Genomic DNA, 25,145 nt, shown 5'->3' with positions numbered 1-25,145 from the left:
AAGATAACATATGAATTGCTTGGGAGCACATGGGCCCGGCGAGGTCATGCTTGTTCTGGGCTATTATTTTGATTTTGGGCTTTACGAATGTACAGAGGTAATGATATGGATTCCAAAACTTTTGTTTTTTTATTGCTCAGAAATAGACTTGGAAGATCTTGAATGTTTGAAGCATTATCTTATATTGTTGGCTGAACCTTGACCCTGATGTTAAGACGTACCTTCCTGTATCTCAGCTCCTTCCTCAAGGACAAGACCTTGGCCAAGTCACCCGTGGATATCCCCGGGCCCCCATCGTAGTCCTTACTTCATCTTCATCTCTTCCTCTCGTATACATTATCCAAACGTAATCATGCGGCGTCTTAGAAAAGCGTTCCGGTCCAGATCTGAGACACCCGACCCTGCTGCATCTCGTGCTGCCTGGCCACGATGGCGTCAGCCGTCTGAAGGAGATCCATTGAAGCCTCAGCCAGAAGCCGCTTCGAATGAACTAGGCGATGAGCCAACAACCGAAGCCGGACCCAGCGCAAACAAGCCATCTGGCTCGGCCGCAGTAGCCCCCGTTGACAATACTGACAATACCGGAAATGGTTCGAATGCCCAATACGCCCAAGACACTAGCGAACTTCCTCGGTCCAAGAATGGTACCAGGCGTCTGAAGAAAATGGTTGCTCGCTTGCGTGGCAGCTTATCCCACGAAGAGGATCCTATCACAGACACACAGCCTCAAACTGCGCAGGAGAGTTCCCACAGAGAGAGACCGAGTTCCATACCTTTGTCCTCCAATCCCATTGAGCTGGATACCGCTGCCGGGGAGTCGTCTACAGCCGCTGGCAAGTCCGTCAGGTTCGATGACCCAAAATCAGGGCGGAAGGTCAGCGCTCAGACAACTCATTCTCAGGAGTCCAGCCAGACTGAGGATACCGTTTGCCGAGACCCTGCCCGACACATCGCGATGCCTATTCAGGAACCCTTGGAGGAGTGGGGATGGCCGGGACTCATGCTGTATTACCCTGATCGTAGCAGCAACCCCAAGACTCATACCCAGGAGGCTTCGGACCCATTCTCAGATGGGAAAGCCGTCGACGTCGGACAAGAAAAGCCGGGACCTTCGAGGCATAGTGCAGGCACGAGCCGAGAGGAATCATCCAGGGCTTCTGAAGGGACACTGGAGCCTATCGCTGAGACTGATTTTGACACAATCGAACCTGTCATCGAACTAGCCGAGCCCGCAGAACAGGATGCTCAGAGGGCAAGTTCGGCCAACAGCCAAACAAGTCAAGTTAGTTGGACTAGCACACTTGACTCGCCCAAGGCGATTTCGGCCTTTAATCGCATGGCATCTCAGTTTGGTATTCCGATTTCCATTCCAGGTGATGAGACTCCAAGTCCACGTAGGTTTATCTTTTCTTGTGCATGGATTGCCACTGAATAGATTCTAGAAGCAGAGGGTAATCCCACCGAGGAAGAGGGCACGAGTCGTCGTGGATTCGGATTGTTGGGTAAAGTTCGCAAGGTGCGATCCAGTTTGGATGCCGACACAACCCCTTTGGCACCGCCTCCTAAGCTGCGACGAATGAAAACATTCACGAATCTGCGCCGTCCGACTCCAATGACTTCGTTGCAAGGAAGATCGATTGAGACATTAGCCCGTCTTGGAGGATATGGCTATCTTATGCTGACGGACTTGGCCCCTTGTCCCGTGCAGCTGCCTGCATACATTGTGGCAACTCTGATGTTTCTGCACAAATATGGTTGGTGGCTGTTTCTTCTACGTCATGACTTGACTGACCCCGGGTTCCTGCAGGTGTTGACACTCCTGAGATCTTCATCCAGTCCGGCGATCTGAAAGCCGCCACTCGGTTGTATGATCACTTTGCTAGCCAGGTGCTCGAGGCGGAGAAAGATGAGTCGAAGATTTCCCTTACCTTGCGTGTGGTAGCCATGCCGCAGCTTCATGAAAACTCGGCGCCCGTGTTGGGTGTGGCCTGGGCCTTCAAGGCCGTGTTAGCGGGGCTTCCAAACGGGATCCTCGGGAGTGTCCGGCTCTACCAGGTTTTGAGGGCGATGTACTATCACTCCATCCCCAATCAATCTCATCACCTTCGTGTGCCAGATTGTATGTCTGAGGCGAGCCCAACGACTGCCGCCCGAGTGCAACTGATATGCCTTGCGCTCATTGCCCTTGCTCCTGAGATGCAGCGCGACCTTATCTGTGCGGTATTTGGGCTACTTTCCTTGTTGGTGAATGCGGAGACCACCGTCCAAGAGCAACCCGGGATGGAGCTCCGTGATCCAGTGGCGAGTCCGAACTTCCACGAGTTGGTGCGGGTGTTTGGACCGCTACTCCTCGGGCCCAAGGGGCAAGAGAAGCCAGAAGGGGCCTCGACAGCAGTTCAAAAGGAGATTGATGATCAACGGGTGGCGGGTCTGTTGCTCAATAATTGGCATTTCGTGCACCGACAGTTGCGACACTGGACAAGTGGACGGTACGTGGTGGGCAGAGAATAATTGGACAAAGCCCTGTTTCATATTGAGAAACCAGGTTGGGTTCTCTGATTGGATTCTAGAAAAACCTCTATACTTCTCTCCACCAGCCCAACCCTGTTTTTGTTTTCCCATTCGGCTTTGAATCCTGTTGGATACCATTCATTATTTTTTTGTTTTTATGTCTTTTTATGCCTTACCGTTGTCCTTTATGATTTTTATACTCACGAGAGTCTAGACCTGGACAGGTCTAGGCCTCTACAGCGTTTGAAGGGGGGTTAAAAAGATAAAAAAATACATTCCTTTTCACTTTCATTTCTTTTCCATTTGAACATTCCCATGGTGACACCAAAAACATCTCCCATCCCCCAACATCCTAATTCTGTGCCCATTCGCCCGGATCTTCTGGACCGCAGGAAGTCTTGTCCGACCGTGGCTCCAACCAGGTCGACCGCACCTGGACTCTGCCCTTCTTCAGGCACCGACCAAACCCTCCTGAATGAATCAGTGAATCAGTGAATCAGTGAGTCAGAAAGACCGAAAGGCAGGCAGTGAGCCCTTTTTTTTATTTCTGTTTAGGGTTATTAGGGCAAGAGAGCCTGTCTTAGCTTCCTTAGTGTGCTCTCTTGCTTTCTCTCTCCATGTTTTAGAAGGAACATAACTTTCTTCTCGAAAGCTTCTCTCTCTTGACATGTCTACCAACCTCAAATCTGCAATGCCATCAGGTTTACCGTCAGGGTTACCTCCAGGCCTTGCAAATATCAACATCGATCCATCACCATTCACATCTTCCTTTTCAGGTGATTTCCTAGGTCTTCCCATTCCAGACGACGACCAACTCTGGGGTCTGAGCCCCATCTCACCAATGGATACTGCCTGGGATAAACCCGACTCGGCAGCATTTGCCAATTCCGCACTCGAGCGGGACCTTAAAAACGCCCAAGTCCGAAATGGCCAACCAACCCCGCCCCCATACGACGATCAAGGCCGCGATCTCTCCCTAAACATGATGGAAAGCGCAAGCAAACGGCGGCGTGTGCGAGAATACGAAGCCGCCGCTGCAAGTCTCAGTCCAGATCTCGACGACGCCCCACACGAACGCGCCAAGCGTGCCAAATTCCTAGAGCGAAATCGTCTTGCAGCAAGCAAGTGTCGCCAGAAGAAGAAAGAGCATACCCAGAAGCTGGAATTCGACTTCAAGGAACAGTCCCAGAAGAAAGAGCAGCTTATCGCGGAGATTGCACGGCTGCGATCGGAGATCCTCGGTCTCAAGAATGAGGTCCTAAAACATGCTCAGTGTGGAGATGAACCCATTAGACTTCATCTTGCGCAGATGGTAAAGAAGATCACCGATAACGATGCCCCGCCTGCGTTGCCGGATTCGCCCGTCAGAATCTCAGATAACAATCCTTCTGTTTCCCCGCTCGAACCTCCGGCTCCCGTTACCGCTGCGGTGTCTGTGTCTGCTCCGGCCTCGGCGGCCATGTCGTTTGGCTTTGATGATCCCCTCCAGCTTGAGCCGGCTGCTGCGGCGGCGGCGGAGGCGTTTGAGCAGCAGATGCGTCGTGAGTCGGAGGCTTCGCTTGTCTCTGAGGGGTCTTATTCTTTCTCGGCAGAGGATACATTTGATGATTTGATCAATGTGTGAGTGTGAACAGGAATGCTTATGTGATAACGAACTTTTTATGTGGAGGTAATGGGGGGTGGCAGCAGGTCTGTCTGGCGTTGTGGATTTTTGCAAACCTTTGAATTGCGATCCAGTGGAACTGGAGGGTGTCTGGCGTTTTGATTCCGACCTGAGTAAACGGAAGCTTTTGATATTCAGTATTATTTTTGTCAATTCTAGCTGCCTTGAGGGCGATTGGCTAGGGGGTGGATTGTTGCTGTGGACCATAGCCAGGTTACCTGGGATGTATCTTCCACAATATGGCAGATGGGAATGAAGTTGTTTCTATCAATATATACATGGTAGATAAAAGAGAACTGATGATATAACAAGTCAAGGCCGTCCAGCGGTTGACTCGACATGCGCAGTCCGATGCTTGGACTGCAGTGGTTTGGCATCAATCTGAGCATCTTGATGTCTTTCAGCAGGTACATGCGATGCAGCATCATCATTTAGATCCTTCCACCCATGCTCAGCATCCGGATCAACTCGACCAAACAACCCATTAATCTCCTCGAGAGACTTGCCAGCCGTCTCCTTCAGGCAGAAGTAGGTAAAGCCCACAATCACCACATCCAGCAATCCAAAGAGCAAGAATGTACCCCATCCCAGACTCTGCTGAATGTACGGTGTCGAGAAACTCCAAACAAAATTGAACAACCATTGTGACCCAACACCGAACGCAACACCAGGCTCACGGATGCGCGTCGGGAAGATCTCACTCGCACACGGCCACGGCAATGGACCCCAACTGAAGTTGTAAGCGATGATATCGAGGTATATCAAGGCAACCGTGGCAATTCCCGAAGAAGTAACCGTCCCATCTCCAGGCTGGGGGTAAGACTTGACAACCGCTGCAGTGGCAATCATACAAACCGCCATAAACGCCGCACCACCACCCAACAGCGGTCGTCTCCCAAACCGATCGGACAAAAACACCACAAAAATCAAACAAGCAACGACCTTGATCGCGCCAAAAATCCCTGTCAATAAAAGTGTCCGGTTCCCAGCCCCAACAAGCAGCTCGAAAAACTGCGGCCCGAAATACGCCAATGCCGTCGATCCCGTCGACTGCTGCGCAAGAAACAACCCACCAGCAATCCCCATCCTCTTCAAATTCCCCCCTTCGACTAACTCCCAAACCCTAAACCCATCAGTAACCTCCCTCTCTACCTCCACTCCCCGTTTCATATCCTCAAACTCCCCTCGAACCCCCCCCCCCTCCCCACCCCTCACCCAAACAAGACTCTCCCACGCCTCCGCCCCCCTCCCCACTGCAAGCAACCACCTCACACTCTCTTTCACTCCCAACATCCCAACCCCCATCAAAACCCCCGGCACAAGCTGCAAAGCAACAGGAACCTGCCACTGTCGCGCCCCAACCCCCTCCCCCATCATCTTAACCCCATAATCAACCCAATACGAAACAAGGATCCCTACCGTGTATGTGAGCTGATAACAACTCCCCAATCTCCCCCGGATCTCCTTCGGACTCATCTCGGACATGTAGATTGGGATCACGGTTGCGGACCCGCCGACGCCTAGTCCGCAGATTACGCGGCCAAGATAGAACACGGGGAGGGAGTGGGAGTCGATGGTTTCGAGGATTACGCCCAGAGTGAAAATCGCAGAGCAGAGAGCCATCGCGACGCGACGGCCGTAGTGGTTTGTTATTGGCCAGATTAGGAAACAGCCGGTGAAGGCGCCGGCTTGTTGGATTCCTACGGCGATGGCGCTTGTGTGGGTTTTGCTGGAGGGGTGGATTGAGAAGGAGGTTTGAAAGGTTCTGAAGGTTAGGACACCGCCTGGGTGGTATTAGTATAGATTGGAATAAATCGGAATATATTGGAATGCTGGGATGGGTAGGTAGAGAGGTTGGTGGAGTGTTACTCACCAATTACCCCCGAGTCATAGCCGAATAAGGCTCCGCCGGAGCAGAGTACGAGAGCGAACCAGTATATGCGCCAGTGGGGTTTTGGTGGTCGAGCTGTTTCTGTTTCCATTGTAGCTGGGGGTGGGGGGTTCGATTGTGGTGTTTGGGGGAGCTGCGCGTAGGAGATTGTGGGTGTTGAGCTCCACCAGGTATGGAGAGTATTATACCATTTCGAAAATGGGGAGGAAGGTATATTTACATTTGACATGGTCTAGATAGAAATTGAGTCAAAGGTGTCATAGGAAGTCCGAAAGAGGGAATGTAGGGTTGTATGAGGTAGATCGATGGATCGATGGATTATGTCACTACTGTGATTGCGTGACATCCTTCCCAGTACCTGATGTCTTCTATACTTTTTAACTATTCTTAACTATTCTTATATCCTCTTATACTCCTGATATTGCGTGATTCCAATGTTATTGGCCCAATTCTCCTTTTTCATAGTCCACATAAAAAATGTGGAGTCTTAATCCCCGCATTTCTTGCCGATGGCCGATGGCCGATTGGCGATCATTTACATATGATGTTTATTAGGTCGGGTCTGCTAGATCTGATATAACTGTTGACATACCACTTATACCCCCTATTTTCAAATGTCTCTTGACAATGACATCTAAACGCCCCAACTTCCTCGTCATAGTCGCCGATGACCTCGGTTTCTCCGATGTAGGCTGCTTCGGCGGAGAGATCCGCACGCCCAACATCGACCAGATCGCCAAGGAAGGCCTCCGATTTACCGATTTCCACGCGGCAGCAGCATGCTCGTAAGTCTCCCCTACTCGGACCATTGGCTTCCAATCAAGCTCACAAAGCCCAGTCCCACCCGTGCCATGATCATGACCGGCACAGACCACCACATCGCCGGTCTAGGCAACTTAATCGAATGGACTAACATCTCCGGCCAAAATGGGCCTAAAGGGTCAGACATGAGCACTGCGCCGCAGCGCGGCATGCCCGGGTACGAAGGATACCTTAACGAGCGGGTCGTCGCACTCCCCGAGGTCCTACGCGACGGGGGATATCACACAGTGATGTCGGGCAAGTGGCACTTAGGTCTAACACCAGAGAGATCACCACACAAGCGAGGCTTTGAGCGCTCATTCGCGCACCTGCCTGCCTGTTCAAACCACTATGCCTTTGAGCCGGAGCTGAAAGACAAGGACAAGATCCCGACTTTCATCGAGGCGAGCTATATTGCCCTGCACATGGAAGATGGGGAGTACGTGCACCGTCTACCAGAAGACTGGTACTCTTCCGACGGGTACGGGGATAAGATGGTGGATTACCTGAAAGAATGGAAAGCCTGTGGTGGCAGCGAAGGTCTCGATGGACAGGGAGACCGTCCGTTCTTCGCATACCTCCCCTTCACAGCGCCGCACTGGCCGCTACAAGCACCGCGCGAGTATATCGACCACTACCGCGGAGTGTATGACGACGGTCCGGACGTGCTCCGCGAGAAGCGACTACAGCGTCTGAAGGAGCTGGGAATGGTGCGGGATGATGTCGAGCCGCATCCCGTGCAAGCGGAGGAAGTTAAAGAGTGGGAGGCGTACAGCGCGGAGGAGAAGAAAAAGTCCGCAGTTGCGATGGAGGTGTTCGCGGGGATGGTCGAGTGCATTGATTCGAACATCGGGAAAGTAGTCGAGTACCTGCGCTCTATTGACGAGCTGGATAACACATTCGTGTGTTTCATGTCAGACAACGGAGCAGAAGGCGCCGCATACGAAGCCTACCCAATGGTGCAGAACGGCGTCATGCCCCATCTGCAGAAATACTACGACAACAGCTTAGAGAACCTCGGGAACGGGAACTCGTTTATCTGGTACGGTCCGCGCTGGGCGCAGGCTGCCACTGCGCCATCGCGTCTGTATAAGGCGTATACCACCGAGGGCGGCGTGCGCGTCCCATTCACCTGTCGCTTCCCTGCGAATTTCAATATCAACCCTGCAGATGTTGCGGTCGGTAAAGGCGGGATTACGGATCAGTTCGCCACGGTTATGGATCTCGCCCCGTCAATCTTGGATATGGCGGGGATCAAGCACCCGGCGCCGACGTACCAAGGTCGTGAGATCGTGGAGATGCGAGGACGGAGCTTCCACCCCTGGGCGGTGGGTCGGGCAGAGCGGATCCACCCGGTTGAGTTTATTCAAGGATGGGAGACGTGTGGACGGGCTGCCTTGCGTTGCGCGGATTGGAAGATCATTTTTATTCCTAAGCCTAAGGGCCCGGAGAAGTGGCAGTTGTATAATCTTGTGCAGGATCCCGGAGAGATTCATGATCTGGCAGATGCCAAGCCGGAGAAGTTGAAGCAGTTGCTTAAGCTCTGGGATCAGTATGTGCTTGAGACGGGTATTGTTCCGCTTTGTCCTGATCTTGGGGAGTTTTTGGAAGCGACTGAGGCGCAAATGCCTGAGAATGCGTGGATGGAGTTTGATTATTGGAAAGATGGAGCGAGGGATGAGCCGGAGAAGTTCACGCGTCAGCCGCCCAGGTTTCAGCGGACTGTAAAGCCTTTCTGAGGGAGTGGTAGAAGAATCCCTGAATCATTCAACCAGACCAAACAGAATAGAAATGACTTAGAAGTCTGACGGTCTTGTTTCAGAACATGTAACTTGCCGATAACTCCTGAGTAACCGCGGGGTAAAGGGATTCACCATGATCTAGATATATCCATCATAGACACAATAATATCCCCTGAACCTAGCACTCCCTATCCCAGGAGCACCATGAATCCCAAAATATCACCAATCATGAAAGGCAAACTAATGTACTTCGACGAAGTAGCGTGGGACAAAAGCGACGACGAACTATCAACCTGGGAAACAAGCCTCCTCACCTCAGGCTCCAGGAGAAGAATAGCAACATTAATCAAAACCCACCGACAAAGTGTAGCAGACAAACTCTTCCCACCACAGAAAGGGTCCTTCAATATGATAATCCGTCTCCACTTCATCGACGGCGCCTCAGCCATCTCCGTCATGCGTTTTCTCCAGCGTAACACAGGTATCCGCATCCCACACATCTTTCACCATGGAAGCAGCGCCGAAAGTCCGCTTGGCCTAGGCCCATTCATTATCATGGAGTATATCAACCATAACGCTGATCTGGTAGATGCACTGAATATACCCGGAATACCGGATGAAGAACGACCTGTTATCGATCCCTATATTGACGAAGATAGGCTGCGCTCGGTGTATACTCTACTTATGCGGCCCCGTTGGAGTTTGTGTATAGTCCGCCGCGCTGGCTGTTGCTTGAACGGCCAAAGTACTGAGAAGATGGGCTTGATGACTGGGAGCAGGTGTATGAGAACCGGTTGGAGGTTTTCTTGCAGGAGCTGCGGATGCGAGAGGATGTTGATATTTGGCGTGGGTTTATTGGTGAGGAGAATCGGCTTTCTGGTCATATGCGAGAGAGCTGGGATAATGGTGGGTTCTGGGTTAGTTATGCGGCGAGGAGGAGTTGGGCCTTTGATGTTATCTACTGGGCAAAGGTTGATCGGAGGTTCTTTGGGGAGGGGAGTTTGGGGGATAGAATTGGGTTGTTGACTGTTGAAGAGAGGGATAGGATGGAGGGGTTTGTACAGAGGAAGTTGGCTGAGAAGGAGGAGGGGGGTTTAGGGAGTTGATATTGCACTTTATATATATCTTTCAGAGGTATATAAAGGTTGGAATAGGGATACAAATGCGTCTCAAAGGTGGTGTTTTCCCCTATATTTTGCATTTGTTGTATCTTTTCTATACCCTTGACCTAATTTTGAATTGAGAATATGGCTTATTACGTAGATCATGTATTTTTAGGCATGAAGATGCAAGCATAGGTGTCATATTTTGTAGTACATCAACAGTCCCCAAGAGAGGTGTAGTTTCGTGTAGATCGCCAGTCACAGGAAGTTGTGTATATTAGCAACGTCCTAAGGATCCGCTAGAACCTCTACAACATAGAGCTTCCCGTAGGATATTTATTTGCAATATCATTTCGAATATTCTCACGAATTCAATCTGATGACCATCCGAGCTCGTCATCGTACAGATCCCCGAGAACTGGCGTGATTGCGGGGAAAATTAGCCACATCGAATTTCTTTACGACTGCTCCGTACTTTGTATCTACGGAGGATGCTTTCTTTAGCTTTGACCCGGGCTTGATCCATTATGGAGGTACTTTGAATATTTCTCGCCTTCTTTCTGACCCTGACTAACCATGAATTCTTAGGTGCCAAAAGCCCGGGGAGCTGGCAGATCCGGCCCGCGTCGACGAACAGGGTGCCTAACATGCAGGGCGCGTAAGGTCCGGTGCGACGAAGGACAACCAAGCTGCTTCAATTGTGACCGACTGCGTTTACGATGTCTCTACAAACCACTCATCGCCCCCAGCGTGGGGTGGGGTTTATCATCAACCCGCCCATCAAACATTACGACTGCATCGCCCAGTAACACAGCGGACCCAGGAAGTTCAGGCCCTTCCGCTGCAGCCGCGTCTGCATCTCGCTCCCCCGACATCAACTTCTTCAGTACTGTGCTCCGTGCAGACGGCCACCAAGCAATCCCAGCCCCAACAAACACACTTCGGCAGCTCCCTACAGGCCAGGACTCCTATCCGTCCGAGTTTGATATGCTTGGTTTTATGGGCGGGATCACCTCCGAGCTAGAACAGAAACATCTGGACTTGACAACCGGACTCCCGATGACTTTCACCGCTAGTCCGGCGTCGCAGTCGCGACCCGCGACACTCACACCAGGCGTGGATGAAGGGAACTTTTCGGCAGACCGACGCACTCCACTTACTCCAGATACCCCGTCTGCACCTATTGATAGGACCTTAACAGGCAGCAGTTCGGAGGGTTCAACTACGCGGCGCAGCTTGTCCGACGCAGGCGGTGCTTCGTATGAGAACCAGCTGCTACAGCACTTTCTTACTATTGACCCGCCGGCTACTCTTTTTGTGCCGATAAACATCGAATGGAAGTATATGCGGCCAGCGCTACTGGCTCATGCGCGAGATTCTAGTCCACTTTTGAATGCTGTATACTGCTATGCAGATGTCCATAAAGCGATTATGGAAGGGAAAAGATGGCGCTGGGCGCCTTCTTTTTATAGAGTGTCCAATTCGGAGATCCAAGCTTGTATTCATGGCGAGGTGACTGACTCTACACTCATCAAAGTCCTTGGTGCTATTTTTCTTTTAATGATATCCGAGGTATGTTCTGCTTGGTCCCAAGATCGAGCGGACTTGGCTCATATTGTCCTAGATTCTCTCATCCCCCGAAATATGTACCGGAACTTCTTATATTCACTCCGGGTACCTTATCCTACAACGATTCTACGATCGTACCCGGCATTGGACCGGTATCGGTCAGCTCCTGGTGTCATGGGTCTCGCTGCTAGATGTCAAGTCCTTGATTGCAGGCCGAGATGGCGATCCTCTCACTGAGCTCGGCAACATCCCAGAACATAGCATACCAATGAAGCCACTAGATACAAATCCTTCCCAAACACGCCACATAACAGCGCCAGCAGACACCAAAAAAGAAGACAGCATAGAAGACCCATTCCTCAGCCCCAACTACCTCGTCTACGAAGCAATCGTTGGCCCAGCATTCCGATTCTTCGCACAAGCCCAACAAGTCGTCCGACGAATAGTCTGCATCGACCTCCACCATCGCAGCCGTGGAACCCTCACCGACGAATTCGAAGTCCTCCAACTCGCGCACAAAGTCGGCGCAGACCTTGAAACACTCTGGCACCGACGTCCATCAGTAATAGACGTCTACGGACGACCAGAAGCCCTAACAGATATCTTGAGCGCGCCTGTGGCATCGGAAATCTGTCGCACATTCCGACAATACGTGGCTAACTTCTTAGCAAATTTTATCTACTTGCACCGGGTTGCTTTTGCAATCTATCCTCGCACAGACCGCGTCAACGGTGCCGTCGAGCAAATCATTCAACTGGCTACCATTGACTCTACCGGGCCGGACCATCTGCCTATTAGCTTCCTATGGCCGCTGTTCATTGCTGGGCTCGAAGGTACGGAGCACCAGCGCAAGTGGATTCTCCATGAGATTCAGCGTATGGCTGCTGCCCACGAAGCTGACGCGGCACCTTCCGTCACTCGTCACCCAACTGCTGATAAGGTCCTTGTGCTTGTGGAGGAGATGACGAGGCGACAGGATGTGTCGCGCACATGGGCGGACTCGAAATGTGTAAGGCGGGAATTGTTTTCGGACTTTTTCATAGTTATTTAGACCTCCTGTTGGAGACGAGATGTATATATGACCCTAACGGTTTGGTGGTGCGGTCATATAACCAGCGAGTTTGCTTTTCTGGTTGACTGTTGGCTTGGTGACAATCTCGTTCATACATATAGACATTTTCTCATGAATCATGATACAAGAAGTAAGAACCCACTCCAAACATGCTAAACCGAACCGGATTCAACCGCTCGATATAACACTTTATCCCCACCCATACACCGTGATCGGTGCAGTAGATGACCTCGTTCCTTGCGCACATACGCCGCAAAACAAACAGCAGCGACCGCCACAGCCCCAGAACTGATCATCACCGGATACCCGAACTGAGCCGGCAGCGGGAAAGCAATAGTCGAAGCAAAAGAAAGCATCTCGAAAACATTCTGCAGTGCCATTTCCGTCGCAGAGAAGCGGGCACGAGCATGTTCCTGGATCTTCTACATAATGCCATTCGTTTAGTACACACAACGCACAATAAAATAGGTTAATGTTAGAGAAACCACTTACCTCCTGAACAAGGAACTGAACAGACAAATCAAATCCCCAAAGCCCAACTCGACTCAAAGCAACGCCCGCAATCAGCGTGCCCGCCACAAACTGCGAGCTCGAGTCCCAAGCAACAAAAGCCACAGCAGCACCAGCCACACAGACAAATTGCCAGTTGAGGAACCACAGCCCGGACCGAATGGGTCCAATCCGGTTCATGATAATAGGCGCTGTCCATGTGCCAGATATCTCGGCGGCCACGGCGCCGATGCGCATGTAGCTAACCTGTAACGAGGTAAAGCCCGTGTCCAGCAGGTACGTGGTCATTGTTGCGCCGAAGGATAGGACTGTTAGGTACAGCAGGCTCAGGGCGAAGGATGCTAGGAAAACGGGGCTGGCTATATACTCCTTCCAAGGTGCTAGTGACTCTGACACGGAGTGAGGGATCTTGCGAGATGGAGTGTGCTCGGGGTCCTCGGTGGTCTCGCTAGTTATATCATCTGCTTGTGGCGTAGAGGGTTGTGTCTTTGTCAAAGCTGGGACTGATTGGTAGACCTGGGCAATGGCCATATATTCGACTAGCACAGACGTGGTGTTCAGGCTGAATACTGTCCAAATTGCGTATCGAGTTGATATGCCGTCAATCAAGGAGATGAATACTGGTGCTAGGAGTTTGCAGAAGAGATCGATTCGTCTCATTGAGGCGTTCAGGTCTGGCATTTGATCAAAATTAGATATTGTAGATTCAGGTTGTTTTGGGGTTCTCACCTTGTCGAGGGACATTAATACTATCCGAGATCACAATTGCCTAATGTCAAAATATTAGCGATGTGTCTTTCTAAAAATAAAAATGTATAATGGATGCATCGAAGGAATTAGAAAACCCAAATACGATTCCCGGTACATACCCAATCCCGTTCCACAGCCACCGTATTAGCCGTAGCGGCCAATTTCTCCATACAAGCCAGCAAGCCCTGCACAACGAACAAGGCAATCGTAACCGCCCAAGAGTCCGTAGACACGGTTGCTACAAAGCACAAGCAAGACACCGCGACAGGGACTCTTTGCCACACTACTCATTTGGTTAGCCATTGGCCCTGAATGATAACACCGTGAAACATAACACAGTGCAATACTAAAATCAACATCGACCTACCAATAGAATACCTTACAGCCACCAGCCGATCCGAACGATCAACTTGCGCACCCAACCAGGAAGATAGCACGACGGTTGAAAACGCCCGCACTAGAGCGTATATCGAAGCATACAGTAGTGTCCCCGGGAAGATCGAGGCTAAGAAGAGCACGGCGCCAAATTCGAACATGCGTGAGTTCCATGCTGAGAGAGTGTGTGAGATGTATAGGCGTGTTAATACTGAGCGGGCTTCTGGTGCTGGGAGATCATCTCGGGGCTGTGAAGCATCATCCGCCGATGTCGGTAACAAATTGCTGGAGGCAGTGGTGGTCCTGATGCTTTCTAATGAGCGCCGGCTAGGCACGAGGGGCCTGCTTTCGAAATCCATCTAAAAGTGCTGCTGGTAATTACAGCAGATGTGCAAGGGTCAAGTCAGGTGTTTATGTGGATTTGAGATTAAGTTGGGTGACGGATCAGTAATGCCGTGGGTGGGCTGAGGACCTTGGGAACTTTCACTCGGGGTTGAAATGTGTGCTATTTGTACGTTTTATATAACAAAATATCTCTATATTCGAGTCGTCAGTTGAATACTATATCTTTTCTAGAGAAGACGATCAATAATTGCAGATCCAGGAAAAGCAATAAGTGGTATGTGGTATATGGGTCCAACTCCCAATAAATTCTAATACACAACAATAAAAATTACAAGCTATAGACGGTATCCCTCTCTTTAATTCACCCACTTGAGTCCTTCGGGGGATGATGTCGTCGTCCGTCGGGCAATCACCTCGACGACCTTTCGGCGCACACCCTCGCGGTGGGCGTATTTTTCGAGGAAGTAGTCGACCACAGGTCTCCGCGATGCGTGGCCTTGGCGCACAACCTGCTCAATCTCTCTCTCAGAGGGAAGAGCGAAGTGGGCATGAGGGTAGTATTTGTAATCTCCCTTGCTTAGAAGCGCAAGGCGGGATTCCTTGTTGGGGATTTCGAAGAAGCTCTTCACAGTTTTATCCGAGACCTCCTCGAGAGTAGCAGGCTGCCACTCGGCCTGACGGGCAGGCTTGGACATCAAACGGGCCTTGACACCCTCGACGAAATCGGGGTGGCGCATGAAGTTGGCAGCGATCTCGTGCTCGCGCTGGAAGGTCTCTGAGATGCTCCACTTCTTACCGAGACGCATCTGGCGCAGGGTCACCTTCAGAGAAGTCGGGGAGCGTCCTGACAGAGTCTCCAATGTCTTTTGTGCCCACTCCTTATGCTCGGTTTCCTTCTCCAAAGCCTGGATAATCTCCTCCATAGTGTTAAATCCGAAGCAGCGGTCAATGGCTGTGCGCAGGCTACCAGCCATGAGCATAGGCTCCTCCTCGAGCGGGGGGGAGGCCAAGAGAGAACTCGGCCATGGTCTTGTTCACAATTTCCAAACGCTCGGGAAGTTCGACGTGGTCAGGGAAAGTCAGCTCAGAAAGACGCTGCGCCACACTGCTCAGAACACTGGAGTGCAAGTAGTGTGTGGCAATGCCTGCATACAGAGCCTGGACACCCTTCAGGCGCTCTGAGGTCAAAGCCAGGTATGTGCCGGTCTCGCCATCGAGACGCGGGAGGAAGAACGAGCCGCCAACATCGGGGAAGAAGCCAATGGTGGTTTCGGGCATAGCGAAAACGGTACGCTCGGTCGCAATTCGGAAGGGGGCGTGCATGCTAAGGCCGACACCACCACCCATGGTGATTCCATCCATAAATGAGATAACAGGCTTCGAGTATGTAGCGATCAAGTGGTCGAGACGGTATTCGAGTCCGAAGAAATCTGTCGATGCTTTTTGTCCTTCCACTCCACTCTCATTCTGCTGCGCCAGGACAGCAACGTCGCCTCCTGCGCAGAGAGCCTTGGTGCCGGCTCCGGAGATGAGGATCATGTTTGCAAGATGAGATTTCTCCCACTCCTATTCATCCAACGCTTAGTATTGTATGTTTCTGAAGTTCCGGATATTCACTCTAACCTTCAACCGAGGGAGAATCTTGCGAGCCATTGAGGCGTTCAGGGAGTTGAGCTTCTTGGGTCGGTTGAGCTCAACGCTGCGGATGCCGTAGATCGAGTTGAACAGAACATCATCACGCTCATCGCCGGGGAGCTCTTTGGGAATATCAGGAGTAGTCGACATCTAACAATAGTAAGCAAGTAAGCACTGGATATCGGAATTCTCTCCGAACAGGGTGTGTACCATAGCTGTTGCCCGAAAGGCAGGGTTGGTCACCTTGGCGCGTAGAGGCATCGCTGAAGGAACGCGCGAGATCCAGCTCGGCGAGGAGACGCGATTGAATTGTCGAAGTAACATTAGAACTGGAATATGACGAGAACCAGAGAAGGGGGTTATGTGGTGACAATCAGGTGTTTCTCCGCTTTCCTTGACCTCGGGAGTTTTTCGCTGGATTTTCTTTCCGCTCCGAGGATCAACTCTCCGCCCATAACCGACAAGCTCGGAGGTACATTTCGGCAACATCACCGCAAATGGATGCCATTCTTTCAAACAGTTCAGATAGAAACACATAGTATGAATATAATATAATACCAAATGCCAGCTAAATACTGCATCTGCATATATTGTAGCCTCTAAGCCGACTCTGAGAAGTGATAACGTTCGAAGTATAGATGATCTATTTGTACACAGCTAGATAATGCCAGAAAAAAAAACAAGAAACAGAGAATAATACAATTAAACGTTCTTCCATGTAGCCTTCATCCGGCTAAAGTCCAGCGGGTACACCTTCTCTCCGTTTGCTGAAGGCGAAAAGAGAGTGTCCACCTTGGCCAAGTCCGTCGAATGCGAAAGCAGGATCTTGTGCAGTGCATTCTTCTCAATAACCAATCTTGCTGTCTCCAAAACATTCTTCACATCCAAATCCTCGACGCTGATAGTTCGTGCGTGGTTGCCGAACTTTTCGACGGCATCAGAGAACATCTCATTCGGCTTCAGTGTGACGAATGTAGACCGGCCCTTCTGATACCAGCCATGAGCTTTGACGAGGTTTCTAATGAAGAATGGACTGGCGGCTTCATCGATACCGATGCTGTTATCGACAACAATCAATTCGCCGCGTGAAAGTCGGTGGCTAAGGGCGATGCGCCAGGCTTGATCGTAGATCTTTCGGGGCAGGTCGGTCGAGAAATCACGAGGGTGAGGTCCGAAAGCGACACCACCACCTCGTCGAACTGGCGACATCTTATCACCGGCACGCGCACGACCGGAGCCCTTCTGCGCGTACAGCTTCTTGTGACTACCGTGCACATCGTCCCTCCACTTGGTGCTGGCTGAACCTTGGCGGGTGCTATCACCCTCGTAGATGACTGCGCGGTGGAGAATATCGTGACGAGTAGGCATCTGGAGTAGCCTCCGGGAGTAGTGGACCAGACGCTGGGGTTCCAAGTCAGGCCACCGGTAGGTCATGATTTGAACAGGGGTTTGGCCTCCTGGTCGTTGTGCTTGTTCAACCTGGACAGCATCCGTAGTTGCCACTGGGGGTTGTGTTGTGGCTTCGGTTGCCATTGAGCGTGTGAGGCATCGTTGCTGTGTGATTCGATGCGCTGTCAGTAAGTGCGTCCTTGAACCGGACCGAGAAAATCATGGAGTGCACTAACCGTCACCTGCTTCTGGCCTGACATGAGTCCGCCAGAGCTGCGGGACAGCAGTCTCAGCGACCGCATAACATCGTTACCTGGCATTGTGAAAGTCACTGGGTGATCGCCGTATAAGTTGGTGGTGTCCGGAGTCGAATGGAGCAAAAGTTGATCCCGGGCGGTGGGTGCTAGCAGAACCTTGGCGCTACAAAGTATAAGATACAAACTACTAGCCCAAGGTAGGTGACAACCTCATTATTGCTGGCGTCATTGCTAGCTATTTCTTACTCGGTCTTTATTATGCTTGTCAGGTTGACGTCGACTAAGCCCTTTACGATGTAGAACTAGAAATCCAGCCTTGGAATTGATTTGGCTCAGCTTACGTCAGGACACTTCGATGTGTTTTGGATATTCTTTTTAGATGTCTCTTTATATTCATACAAAGAAAGTAGTCATGAACCGTACAAAGGACCGTACTATATATAACTATATAGGGATTTAGAATTTTCTACATGATATATCCCAGGTACGGCTACGATGGTCACGTGATAAATCTAGGTCCGAACAGAAAAAGTTCCCCGGGAAAACAACAACGTCGGATCCTCAAGGCCAAGCCCATCATAACCCCCAATTCCACGAATAATGGCCCACTGCGAGCTGGCTTCGAAGCCTCTGCTTCAATGCCTTCGCAATACCTACTCTAGAGGCGTGGCTGGAGTCCAGCTCCAAACGCGAGCCTTCCAGTCCACCGCCAACGTTCGAGAGCCCGAAGCTGAAACCCCGAGCCAACCTTTCCACAAGGCACCCGATCCCTCTCTTGTGACGAGTCCCCGTCTTGAAAGACGGTTGCTCCGACAGGGAACCGCCCCCATTGGATCTCGTCGTCGTCGTGCCGCGCTCCAAGATTCCGAGAACCTTCCTTTCGAACAACTGCCCTACCAATGTTTCCAAGAAGCCCGGAAGGTTTTGCTTGCAGACCGTGAAGAAAAGCTGAAGGAGATTGAGACGATGAGACAGCGTCTTGCCAGACAGGAGGCTCTGTCTGTCGAGGAGGCCGGAGGAGAAAAGGCGAAGAAGTCCCGCGTTACTGCGATGCAATTACACCTGGAGCGCCTCAAGGTTCTGGCCGATATTAACGACCCCCTCGTCAAGAGAAAGTTCGAAGATAATGAAGGTAATCATCCCTAGGTCAACTAATCAAATTCGGGTGAGGCTAATGGTTCGTTTTCTATCAATTCAGGCGACATGTCCAAGCCCATCTACCGCTTTTTGGCCGACCGCAAATGGCGCGAATACCGCCGCAAGATTCTGGTCCAGCGTATTACCCAGATGAACGTCATTCCCGACGTCCTGCCTCACTGCGATCCCGTCGTCGAAACAAAGTTGTACTTCGGCAAGCGACAAGTCCAAGCCGGTGAATTCGTCGAAGCGAAACTCAGCACGAGCGCACCTAAACTCGACGTGCAAATGTTCGAGGGCGGTGAAAAGCTGGTCACCATTGCAGTTGTTGACCCTGATGTCCCCAACGTCGAGAACGACAACTTCGATTATAAGACACACTTCCTGGCCGTCAACGTCCCCATCTCGGCCACCTCCACCAAGGTCGATCTTGCGCAGCTTTTGGAAGATTCTCAGGTGGTTCTCCCCTGGCTGCCACCTGTTACCCAGAAGGGAAGTCCCTACCACCGTCTTTCTCTCTTCGTCATGGAGCAGAAGGATTCCCAGCCTCTCGACTTTGCCGCCGTGAAGGCTAAGGAGAGCAGCCGCGACAATACTCTCCTTCGCACTCTCCAGTCTCGTTACCACCTCAAGGCCATCGGTGCTCACCTGTTCCGTACCCAATGGGACGACACGACCCTGGAGGTTATGAAGGAGATTGGATTCGACGGTGCCAATGTGGAGCTGCGCCGCAAGAGAGTCGAGCCTCTGCCATATAAGAGACGTAACCCCTCTTCGTTCCGCTGATCTTGTTTGTCTTGAAGCCTTTGTATTGTACAATTTGATATATGTATGAATATGCACACTGTTTTAATCCCTTCCAGCCAAACTCCATGCGTATGCTTAAACAAAATGGACCCGAATGCCAGGCATTGGCAAACCGTAATCCACCTGCCCGGTATAATGTACACTGTATAATCCTCAAATGTTCCGGGAATCCAGCTGCGCCGGTTGCAACGGATTGGTCACCCACTCCATCTTCGACAAAGGCCATACCCTGGCAATTATCTTTCCATTAATGAGACCCATGGGTACTGGACCGTAATTTCTCGAATCCCTTGACCAGGGAAGATTGTCGCCGGCCAGAAAGACATGACCTTCGGGGATCTGCACAAAACATCACAAGTCAGCAATTGAATCTAACCAGAACCAAAACACATAACCCACCTGAATCATATTTCCCTCCTTGCCAATACTCGTACTAAGCGGTTTATCTTGACAGACAAAATCCCCAGGCATCCCCACTACCCGCTTGGCCACATGCACGCCTTGAAAGTTCGGGTGGCCGTAGCGCACGACATCTCCGACCTCGATTCCTTTTCCGTTGCGGTGGACACGCGATATCAGAAGCCAGTCACCTCGTACGTCGAAGGTAGGGTACATCGACGGTCCCTCGCTGAGCTGGACAGTTATCAGGTGCTCCCAGATCAGCGCGCAAGCGCAGAACGTGCTAGTTCCATTGAGCGCGAGCCGTCCAATGGTGCGCAGATTGGTAGCCTGTATTGCTGACCGGATTAAGTGCTCCATCTGTGGTGAATTGGGAGCATGGAATCTTGCTTAGATGGAGCTGCATCAACTGTTCCGCGATCGGGAGCGGTCATGTGACCGCAAGGAGCCTTTAAAGTGCGTTTTTTTGCTCCGCTTTTTCCTCTTCTCCCATCATCATTCAATATGTCCTGTGTCTTGAACCAGCGATTGACGGGATATTGCCATTGCATTGGGTTTAGATATCCAGGAACATTCCCAGCTACATCAGCTGCCCATTAATGTTTGGGTGCTGGGCTGAGAAGGACCTGGATTTTCATTCATGCTTCGATCATTTTGAGCACCTCTACGATCATTAGAGATGCTTGAACAGTCGATATCCTTTAAAATATACTCCCATACCCCATACCCCTACCCCCAATCCCTTTCGGGATGTTCGCTTCTCCAAATGCTAGAGCTTGCCGTCGCCGAAATACATAACCAGGACGAGCACGTGTGGAATATGAAGCAAGATGAAAACAACCAGTCTATCTTGTTAGATAGACTGTCCCCCAGTGTGCCTCACTTTGACCCCATTTCATTATGGGACTGGGTTCTTGAGGCATACATAGTGGGGAGACATCAATTAGACAATTTATTATCATTTTCGATTTCTCATGCTCTCTTAATTTCTTGTGTAGCCTCCTTGAACAATATCAATTGACATTAATCCATGTGTCAAAATCAAGCTCACTTTTTAAACCACGAATCAGCATCTCACAACAATGTCAGTCCAAGTCCAGGCAAAGCCAATTAACAAGCATGATACATACCGGGATGCTTCTCAACGGCCTCAATGCCCTCCCTCTTCTTCGCCTTCTGTCGATGATCCACCCCGTGCCTCTTATTCCGATCCTCAAGCAACGAATCCAACCCTGCAGGATGAGCCACCTTCACACACTCATTCGATACAAAGCTGCCCATCAATTGGGGCTGACCTAGAGGGACAGGATCTCCACGATCAATCTGCCAGAAATGATAAGTCTTGCCATAGATAGGCGCAACATCCTGCATCTCCGCCGTCTCGGCCGCTTCCCAAATAGCATCGGGCACACCATCCGGTGCTGGCATGACCAGCATGCCGCTCTTGACCTCGAACTCGTGGGTGTGCCAGAGCCTACGCTCTTCAGTGGGAAGAGTCGCGAAAATTCGCGGGGAGACCATGTATTCCACACCAATGAGGCGGGCGTTTGCATTGGGCGAGTCGTAGATCAGGCATTGGCGGACATCTGGGTGAGATATTAATGCCAAATACTTGGGTCATTCCGGAGGGGGGGGGGGTTGTCTATAAACATGACTGTTGTTACATACCCTCTGTTAAATGAGTGCAATAGTGATTGGCTTCGACGCACCGGGTTGGATCGTTGGCGTAAACGTGAAATGCATTGAGATGTGCGCATATTTGTTTTACTGGCGTGAAGTCTTGAATCATTGCAGCTCCGCTTTCGAGAACTCGACTCTTCATTGTCCGTGGATCGCCTGGAAGTTCATTTCCATTGGCGCAACAGCTTTTTCCGGGGGTTGACATTTTGTCGTATGTGCGTTAAGTTCGAAGATTGTATTTGCGAATTGTGAATGAGTATTTGCTAATGGACTCTTCAAATGACACGAACTGGATGTCACAGTTGAACGATATGAATCCGTGAGGCAAGTTTCTTGAATTGTTTCCATTGCATTGACGTCACCATGATTGTTGATTTCCTATTTGGGACTATTTAGAAGTGACTACAGAGTATATAATTGGTGGAAATACGAAGCGATAATACACTGTACTTCAAGCTGTTAACAGTAAATTTATATATATTGAGGTTGAATTCCAATATGAAGTGTTGTAAGGAGGATATTTTATGTTATTCTTATGGCATGGAATACGTGCATATACTAGAAACCACCTCCCATCCATAGAGCAACACCTTATTGAAGCGGTTGCGTCGATTGCGCTTCTCATATATTGGACTTAATCTGCCTCAATAGCTCAAGCGATAATCTCCTTTTTTTCCAACAAGTCATAAGTTGGAGCCTTTCTCATATCAAAATTCCCTCGACCATCAAAACGGTGCTGATCTTTCTTCCGTTGGCAGTAAGCCATTGCTTCATTGCGCACTGTGCTCCATTCAAGCATGCTCGTGCCTAAAGCTTTGTGATCGGCTTTGAGCGTTTCCAAAGCCTCCTTTACCCACGCAACACAATTCCACCCTGGTCGACCCTGTCGGACAGGCGTATTGCGCATAATTTCGGCTACATGATATCCATCCAATACCTTCCCAATCATGATACGAACGAGTAACATGCTAGTAGCGGCAAGTGAACACTCCAGCTCTTCGAAGTGCCACTCAGAGCCTCCTCCCAACTTTGGACTCTCGTTCGCGTGGTAACAGAAACCCGTGCTATTCTCTCTTTCAAATTTGGGCCCTACAATCAGGGACCAATGGTACCTAGTCAAGATATAATATTAACCTTGCTGGCTGCTTGAAGCTAGACAACATCATGGATGGTGATCTCACGTGTCTTCCTTGCCTGGCATAATTGATCTGCCTCTTCGTGCATGGAGAACAACATATATCCGGTCTTTGTTAGAGGGCATTGCAAGTGATGTTGACCTGGATGGCTAAATATTCTGCTAATTGGGCCGATTATTGCTGGAAGATTGGTCGCAATGGGGCTCTCCTTTAATTCTAGTCTATACCGGGCTGTATGGAAGTCTTTATATTTTCGTGGCTCAATAGTTGCTCTAAAGCTATAGCCGCTCTTGAATATGATGTGATTGTGATTCGGGTTGCAGTGGGTCTTCCGATGGCTCCTCTTAAAATAGAAGCGAATTGGGCACTTTGCTTCGGATAGGTGCCTCATACGTTAAACCAACAAACCAGGGACCAATTGCATTTCCAGAAATTCCAACCAAACAACAAACCCCAAGCCCTGCGAGTAGGACTAGGCGCAGCATAAAAATAGAAATTTAGAACACCAGGCAATTAGCGGCTTCGCTAGCGTCGAATCGCCTATTAGCGTCGTGCCAGCGCTTCCAGTCTTCACTGGGCAGATACGTAAGGTGTACCTTAGGGGATACATACATATTCGAACTACATATGTACTTACATGGATATATAAACGTTATAGCCTATATATTGCTTTTAAGGTGGCAATCGCGGGTAAATGAATAACTCACGCATATACATACATAGCACTGTAGAGTGCTGACCGACATGTGCTGACTCTTTTACCTAGGTATCTAGGTATGGAGCGATTCACCAAATTCTAAAGTCAGAATGGAAAGCTAACATCGCTCACAGCCCACAATTATCCAAATCCCCGAATCACAGGGGTCATTCATAACAAAAGTGCGGGGAGGCCTGACCCTTCTGGGTGATCAAGCACTCCCCATCAAAACCATGCCAGCCAATTTCAAGCTCTGCACCATAACAAGGACTGCCAATCCGCTGATAAAAATCTCCTCCTTTAAAGTCTCTGATAAATTCCCGACCATCTCAAACGACCCAACCTCCTCAACAGTCCAGAGCCTATTCCTAAATCGAGAGAGTACCTGACTACTGTCCTGATCCACGAGCTTAAAATCACCCGTCAATGCACCGTCGGGTTCCCAGTGTAGGGTTCTTCCTTGAAGTGCAATGCTGTCAAACCCATACGTGCGTGTGAAAGCGGTTGGACGTCGAAGATGGACGTCATGGCCATGCAGAGAGAGTTTGACGTCCATGCTGAGCACCTTGAAGGATGCAGTACAGAAACCGACATTGCTATGAGCAGAATTTGGTGACCTGTTTAGATGGGCCAGTTGCATTTGGGGTGTTTCCCGGCACACTTTCACAGTGTACAGAGGTGTTTTGTTGTCCGAATCCAGGAGTAAGAGGGACTTGGTTTTGTAGTGGATGTGAATAATCTGGATTGAGGTTGACATGTCGACAGGTATGAGCTCTGATCAGCCAAAAGCTCTTGGTATAATCACGGCAGAAGTTGAGAATTGGTGTTGTTTTGGTTTATGTCGAATACTAAGTCCGAATACATGGTATGCCTGGTGCCCAATGTCACATGAGGTTTCCGGTATATTACCTGGTTTCTACCACGTATTCGGACTTAGTATTCGACAAATACCATTGATTGGACCCCTACATTTACGATACGGCCCACGCCGACAGCAAGTGGCTGCCTTAGGCACAGAGAGTAAGCAAACCCTGCAAACCTCTCGGGAGCACAGCACCGCTCTCTACGTACCACGTGACAGCAGCCGGCTACTATGAATATCAACCTTTTCTTCCCCTTTGCTTCTAGCTTAATAATTGGTAACATGTTGTGGTTTTGTAGTTAATTACGCCAGGAGTAATCCAGGGCGACAACCTGACTTGGTTTTGCTTTCTTCTTACTTTAATCTCACACCCCACATTATCGGTCCCCAGTGCTATAGGACGTGCACATCAACATCAACAAACCTCGGTAGCGCCGGTATCAAGCGTTACAGGGACGATCTTTAAGTAGCACTGGTATCTAGTGCTGCAAGACGACTCCACCATCATCAATAAACCCTGCAGCACCGGCGTATCCTGCCAGAGTAACTTCCTACAACTAAACCCAACCCTGTCAAACACTAAGAGCCGTGAGACTTTTAGCGCGGCCGATACCACCCACCACCAATGCCAACATGAACACCATAGTGAAATCAGTAGCGGGCAACTGCTTCGACAGATCCATCTGAGTAACCAGGGTGTCTCTATCCACCTATGTCGGCAGACACGAACACCACACCTATCGATAACATCCTACCCCGGAAACCAGTGTATTAAGTTTTCCAGCTATGACTTCAGCACACACCGGCTTGTGAA

At 50.3% G+C, this 25,145-nt stretch overlaps 14 protein-coding genes across 14 annotated transcripts; 6 read left to right on the top strand and 8 right to left on the bottom strand.

The window, feature by feature from the left end:
• Positions 1–352: 352 nt before the first annotated feature.
• Positions 353–2,511, top strand: N7537_003875 (uncharacterized protein; the record flags this gene model as incomplete). The annotated part of the gene is made up of 3 exons (XM_056894933.1): positions 353–1,394; positions 1,443–1,754; positions 1,808–2,511. 3 exons carry the CDS (start codon positions 353–355, stop codon positions 2,509–2,511), a joined length of 2,058 nt encoding a protein of 685 aa, XP_056754681.1.
• A 667-nt stretch (positions 2,512–3,178) lies between these two features.
• On the top strand, positions 3,179–4,135 carry atfB (bZIP transcription factor atfB; the record flags this gene model as incomplete). Its single annotated transcript, XM_056894932.1, has 1 exon — positions 3,179–4,135. One exon carries the CDS (start codon positions 3,179–3,181, stop codon positions 4,133–4,135), a length of 957 nt encoding a protein of 318 aa, XP_056754680.1.
• A 351-nt stretch (positions 4,136–4,486) lies between these two features.
• N7537_003873 (sugar porter family MFS transporter) lies at positions 4,487–6,294 on the bottom strand (the record flags this gene model as incomplete). The annotated part of the gene is made up of 2 exons (XM_056894931.1): positions 4,487–5,958; positions 6,048–6,294. 2 exons carry the CDS (start codon positions 6,292–6,294, stop codon positions 4,487–4,489), a joined length of 1,719 nt encoding a protein of 572 aa, XP_056754679.1.
• Positions 6,295–6,692: 398 nt separating this feature from the next.
• Positions 6,693–8,605, top strand: N7537_003872 (arylsulfatase; the record flags this gene model as incomplete). Its single annotated transcript, XM_056894930.1, has 2 exons — positions 6,693–6,850; positions 6,904–8,605. 2 exons carry the CDS (start codon positions 6,693–6,695, stop codon positions 8,603–8,605), a joined length of 1,860 nt encoding a protein of 619 aa, XP_056754678.1.
• A 207-nt stretch (positions 8,606–8,812) lies between these two features.
• N7537_003871 (uncharacterized protein) lies at positions 8,813–9,714 on the top strand (the record flags this gene model as incomplete). Its single annotated transcript, XM_056894929.1, is given in 2 exon segments — positions 8,813–9,353; positions 9,365–9,714. The coding sequence occupies 2 exon segments, from the start codon at positions 8,813–8,815 to the stop codon at positions 9,712–9,714; spliced, it is 891 nt and encodes a 296-aa protein (XP_056754677.1).
• Positions 9,715–10,238: 524 nt separating this feature from the next.
• Positions 10,239–12,331, top strand: N7537_003870 (Zn(II)2Cys6 transcription factor; the record flags this gene model as incomplete). Its single annotated transcript, XM_056894928.1, has 3 exons — positions 10,239–10,244; positions 10,300–11,283; positions 11,336–12,331. The coding sequence occupies 3 exons, from the start codon at positions 10,239–10,241 to the stop codon at positions 12,329–12,331; spliced, it is 1,986 nt and encodes a 661-aa protein (XP_056754676.1).
• A 173-nt stretch (positions 12,332–12,504) lies between these two features.
• On the bottom strand, positions 12,505–14,148 carry N7537_003869 (putative iron-regulated transporter; the record flags this gene model as incomplete). The annotated part of the gene is made up of 5 exons (XM_056894927.1): positions 12,505–12,774; positions 12,845–13,536; positions 13,592–13,631; positions 13,732–13,850; positions 13,980–14,148. 5 exons carry the CDS (start codon positions 14,146–14,148, stop codon positions 12,505–12,507), a joined length of 1,290 nt encoding a protein of 429 aa, XP_056754675.1.
• A 540-nt stretch (positions 14,149–14,688) lies between these two features.
• N7537_003868 (mitochondrial 37S ribosomal protein mS47) lies at positions 14,689–16,359 on the bottom strand (the record flags this gene model as incomplete). Its single annotated transcript, XM_056894926.1, has 4 exons — positions 16,178–16,359; positions 15,956–16,117; positions 15,351–15,898; positions 14,689–15,295 (listed from the first exon to the last, which is right to left on the bottom strand). Exons 1-4 carry the CDS (start codon positions 16,289–16,291, stop codon positions 14,689–14,691), a joined length of 1,431 nt encoding a protein of 476 aa, XP_056754674.1. The 5' UTR covers positions 16,292–16,359.
• A 310-nt stretch (positions 16,360–16,669) lies between these two features.
• On the bottom strand, positions 16,670–17,500 carry N7537_003867 (mitochondrial 54S ribosomal protein uL4m; the record flags this gene model as incomplete). The annotated part of the gene is made up of 1 exon (XM_056894925.1): positions 16,670–17,500. One exon carries the CDS (start codon positions 17,498–17,500, stop codon positions 16,670–16,672), a length of 831 nt encoding a protein of 276 aa, XP_056754673.1.
• Positions 17,501–18,213: 713 nt separating this feature from the next.
• On the top strand, positions 18,214–19,536 carry N7537_003866 (mitochondrial 54S ribosomal protein mL38; the record flags this gene model as incomplete). Its single annotated transcript, XM_056894924.1, has 2 exons — positions 18,214–18,745; positions 18,812–19,536. The coding sequence occupies 2 exons, from the start codon at positions 18,214–18,216 to the stop codon at positions 19,534–19,536; spliced, it is 1,257 nt and encodes a 418-aa protein (XP_056754672.1).
• A 174-nt stretch (positions 19,537–19,710) lies between these two features.
• N7537_003865 (putative mitochondrial inner membrane protease subunit 1) lies at positions 19,711–20,316 on the bottom strand (the record flags this gene model as incomplete). The annotated part of the gene is made up of 2 exons (XM_056894923.1): positions 19,711–19,896; positions 19,957–20,316. The coding sequence occupies 2 exons, from the start codon at positions 20,314–20,316 to the stop codon at positions 19,711–19,713; spliced, it is 546 nt and encodes a 181-aa protein (XP_056754671.1).
• A 687-nt stretch (positions 20,317–21,003) lies between these two features.
• Positions 21,004–21,841, bottom strand: N7537_003864 (OBAP family protein; the record flags this gene model as incomplete). Its single annotated transcript, XM_056894922.1, has 3 exons — positions 21,004–21,029; positions 21,087–21,542; positions 21,625–21,841. 3 exons carry the CDS (start codon positions 21,839–21,841, stop codon positions 21,004–21,006), a joined length of 699 nt encoding a protein of 232 aa, XP_056754670.1.
• A 447-nt stretch (positions 21,842–22,288) lies between these two features.
• N7537_003863 (uncharacterized protein) lies at positions 22,289–22,932 on the bottom strand (the record flags this gene model as incomplete). The annotated part of the gene is made up of 2 exons (XM_056894921.1): positions 22,818–22,932; positions 22,289–22,748 (listed from the first exon to the last, which is right to left on the bottom strand). Exons 1-2 carry the CDS (start codon positions 22,895–22,897, stop codon positions 22,289–22,291), a joined length of 540 nt encoding a protein of 179 aa, XP_056754669.1. The 5' UTR covers positions 22,898–22,932.
• A 748-nt stretch (positions 22,933–23,680) lies between these two features.
• Positions 23,681–24,226, bottom strand: N7537_003862 (uncharacterized protein; the record flags this gene model as incomplete). The annotated part of the gene is made up of 1 exon (XM_056894920.1): positions 23,681–24,226. One exon carries the CDS (start codon positions 24,224–24,226, stop codon positions 23,681–23,683), a length of 546 nt encoding a protein of 181 aa, XP_056754668.1.
• Between the last annotated feature and the right edge of the window lie 919 nt (positions 24,227–25,145).

Source organism: Penicillium hordei (genome assembly GCF_028827395.1).
Source record: "Penicillium hordei strain IBT 12815 chromosome Unknown utg000002l_segment0_segment0, whole genome shotgun sequence".
In the NCBI taxonomy this organism is placed as follows: Eukaryota; Fungi; Ascomycota; class Eurotiomycetes; order Eurotiales; family Aspergillaceae; genus Penicillium; species Penicillium hordei.
This window is presented reverse-complemented; position numbering and strand designations above follow the sequence as displayed.